The sequence below is a fragment of the Saccoglossus kowalevskii genome, chromosome 12 (assembly GCF_978046115.1).
Source record: "Saccoglossus kowalevskii chromosome 12, keSacKowa6.1, whole genome shotgun sequence".
NCBI classification, from domain to species: Eukaryota; Metazoa; Hemichordata; class Enteropneusta; family Harrimaniidae; genus Saccoglossus; species Saccoglossus kowalevskii.
Window position 1 is genome coordinate 24,398,224 of NC_140652.1, and position 3,960 is coordinate 24,402,183.

Consider the following 3,960-nt stretch of genomic DNA (forward strand, 5'->3'; position numbering starts at 1 on the left):
GTTATGCAAATCACAAGGGCCGAGCGTTCGATGTATTTGAAATACAACATCGATGTTTAAATATGTCTCACGCAACAACGGTAGATTTTTATATTATTATTTTTTTATTTTGAAAAACTTATTAGTTTTCTATTTGCCGCAATTACCAGTCGGCATTTTTGTTGCTAACACCGTGGGCAATCGCGCGTCTACAAATATTTGTATAGGTGTACCAAATCACTAAATAGAATTTAAAGTAGGTCACAAGCCTTTGACAAAGTGTGGGAACATATGCAATAATAACATAATCCCATGGCCTCGCCCTGACCTTTATGAGGTATGGAAGTTATTTTCAGTTATCTGCTGTAATGTCAACCTTACTTTAGCATTATTTAATTAAGTGGACTAGAATAGAAACATTTCCATGTCCACTGCGTCGTTACACTTTGTGCATGTTTTACGTCTCTTGAAGTTTAGCCCCTGCGATTACAAAAAAACTTTTTTAATTGTTATGTATTATGTGTCTCTTGTGAATAATTAGAAATATTGTGTATGATCATCTGACAAAACGAGTTTTGGTTGTGCAGCTGCTTAAAATATAACATTGTTGTTGATTAACCATTTTATACATATGATAAGTTCATCCACAAAGTAACACCTTGGTAGTCGCTTTTGATTGCTTTGTATTTTGTATTGATCTGTGTTTATACAGACATTAAGGTACAGCCAAAACAAAAATGTCTGGTAAAAACTAGGATAAATAGACGGGTCAGTTTGTTTTGTTTCTTTGTTCTCGTTGACTCATTTTACAAATACACGTACTCACTTCTCATTAACATTGAACGTTTGACATGAAACTAGAAAAAGCTGATTATAGTCGTCTTCCAAAGTGAATATTAACATGCATTGCCATAGACGCACAATTATTGTAATGCATTGATAGAAGTTTCAAATTTACACAATTACTTGCCTAATATATATGTATGGAAAACAGAAAGTTGCTCCCATTGAACACATCTTTCAGATTTCTCACAAAGGAGCCGGGCAATAACACATGATACTACACCAATTTACTCGTGATCTTTATACTCCAACCCGTTGCTCCTAATATAAGTATGATGACACATTGCCGTGAATACCCGGATATAACGCAAATGGGAATCAAATTATGTGTACTGTAACTTTTGGGTAATAATTATAATTAACACAGCTGTGTGACATGGACAAATGGATTACATCATCCATGTTAATATATATGTTAAATTAATCCATATTTAAGCTGCATATATTCTATTTACTTGTGTATATGTGTGAAATCAGCTTCAGGGTCTAATTCATTTCGCTTGCTTTGTTGATTTTCAGAATGTGATGGATCTATGACTTTACCAGAACTGAGCCGAAATGAAATAACATGTCTCCCAAAGTAAGTGGGTCGGTAGTTTTTAGGTTTAAATAGTCAACAATTCAGTGTGAATCAACACACTCTAACACACATTTTATATGTATCATTAGTACAGTGATTTGTTATGTTATTTGTACTCTTATATCATATTAATGTCATGCCTTCATGTCTTGGCCACATGGAGCAAAACACGCATGTGTCCACGACAGTACTGCTGTAAGCAATAGGATTACAAACCAAAAGAAATAATGCTTATAGCGAGTTCTATATTTATATTTAGGTTTATATATGAAAGAATCTATAAATTCGGAAGGATCTAAACACCTTACAAATTTAAAAAAAATAACTGTAATAGGAATTCCAGTTTATTTGTTTTCACGATTTGTGTTTCGTGGACTATGCAGTGCGGTGAGGACTCCTTATCTGTGGAGTACTGGCCTAATTTCATCTATAGTATATATGTATGTTATTAGTGGCGGCAACTTGCCAGACATGAGTGACACCATGTTGCATACGTTCAATGCATGCGTGAACATTTAAACTCTAACGACCGCATATCATGCTGTAACGCTGTAACGTGTTATGGTTACGTCAATTATATATTTAGTAAAAAAAACTGCTTGTTACACGTATTGATAGAGAATTGCCGGTACTATTGACAACTAAACTGCTGCCTTCGTGAGAGAAACGATGTAATATTTCCAATAAATAAATGAATGCGTGTGTGATTGTAAGCATAAATCCTTATAAATAGAAAACTTCGACAAAATCACCATTTTGTGTTAGTGTCAATATTCTATTATTACTTAGGTCATCATTATGAAGTTACAAACGCACAAGTATATCATGGTCACCATTGTAGCCATTGTCGGCACTAGCCTGCTGCCACTATACCTGGATTGCGAATCGCTACTGACAGCTATTCGACGTACTCCTTCCTCAATGCCATCAAGCAGGTAAGATCCAAGGGTTGTAATTAGGTATGAACAATTACCGTATTATACTTCGAGTCTGAAATCAAGATATCATGTTACAAAAACTCGGATAAATGTTACATTTACTCATAAAAAGTGAAACTCGTTATGAAGAGGACACAATATCGAGAACTCGGCCTAATTAATTTGGCTGACGATGACATTAACCTTCTATCCTAAGAAAAAATAATTTTACATCTCAAAAAATTCGATGTTACCGACCTGGAACAGTATTTATTTGTTCTCAGATGAAATTGGAACAGCTAACAACCTGGCTAAAACTCAAGTATGTGTGTTTGTCTTCTAGAATACTGGTAAACTCCAATAACAGCTATTATTTGAACACCATCAGTCAAATTCACGACAATGCAAATGTCCTCGAAAGAACGGGAAGAGAAGGTATCGGTGGGACAATTCATCGTTATGACATGTGCGAACCTGCAAAGAACTTTATATTTGTCAAGACCGGCAAAACCGGAGGGAGCACAGTTGCGGCCACGCTCTACAGATATGGCCTTAAGAATAATTTAACAGCTGCTGTTCAGTACCCGACCGGATCAAAACTCTCTGTGACGAAATCAGAAATACATGTCGAGAGATACCTGTGCAGCAAAACATTTAAAGGACATAATTTCATCGCTAATCATATCAATTATTATAATTACAAGACATTGAATGATTTAATACCAAACGCAAGATTTGTAACCATACTTAGATTTCCATACACACAACTTGAATCTTCTTTTTATTACAACAATGAACACATCAAATTAGATATAGCGAGTGCTATCAATCCATTCGAAGTGGTACTTACACGTTTAGACATCAAGGAATACCACGACATATTAGTGCGCAAAATACAACACGGACAACTGACTAAGCTGGGATATTATGCAGCGATCAAGAACAATCAACCTCATTTTAACCCAACTGAACTTGACGGTAAATTACAGGAGTTGGACAAGGAGCTGGACTTAGTAATGATAACAGAATATATGGATGAGTCGTTTATTCTCTTGAAAAAATTAATGTGCTGGACAACTGATGACGTTGTATATCATTCATTCAAAGTGGCCAGTAGAAGACGTCTACCGTTAACAAAAAACATGACAAAAGTACTCTCGTATTGGTTAGCTGCCGATATGTATTTATATGAACACTATAACCGAACACTGTGGCACAAAATAAATACATACGATGGTGACTTCTATGGAGAATTGCGCCAATTCCGTGACAGACAAGATTACATTGGCAGGAAATGTGCGCAAGATACTGAAGACGATTTCTGCAAACTTTTCACGACAGACGTCCCTGTTCTCAAACGTATGGCTGCCGCCAAACAATACAAAAAATACTGTGGAGAGGATTATGATTTATGACAGATGAAAACACCACATGCGACTGACGCCAGCGCCGGCAACTGAAAACGCATAGCATCTTAAAATATTATTATTACTTTTCTTAGTGATGCGTATATTGATAAGCCATTATAACATTTATCCAAAAATTCACTAAATTTGTTATATGGCTAAATACAATGTTAGTAATTGTAAGTTGCAGAAACTACGGGTCAGTGGTTGCTGACTGTACGTATGTGGTTAGTAC

The 3,960-nt window shown here is 35.6% G+C and overlaps 1 protein-coding gene across 1 annotated transcript; it reads left to right on the plus strand.

The window, feature by feature from the left end:
• The first annotated feature begins 1,390 nt into the window (after nt 1-1,390).
• Nucleotides 1,391-3,734, plus strand: LOC144351291 (galactose-3-O-sulfotransferase 2-like). Its single transcript, XM_078009000.1, has 3 exons — nt 1,391-1,402; nt 2,192-2,337; nt 2,663-3,734. Exons 1-3 carry the CDS (start codon nt 1,391-1,393, stop codon nt 3,732-3,734), a joined length of 1,230 nt encoding a protein of 409 aa, XP_077865126.1.
• The last annotated feature ends 226 nt before the right edge of the window (nt 3,735-3,960 follow it).

Coding starts and splice junctions, on each gene's coding strand:
- LOC144351291 (XM_078009000.1), top strand. Junction 2,338..2,662: donor TCCTCAATGCCATCAAGCAG/GTAAGATCCAAG, acceptor TTTGTCTTCTAG/AATACTGGTAAACTCCAATA.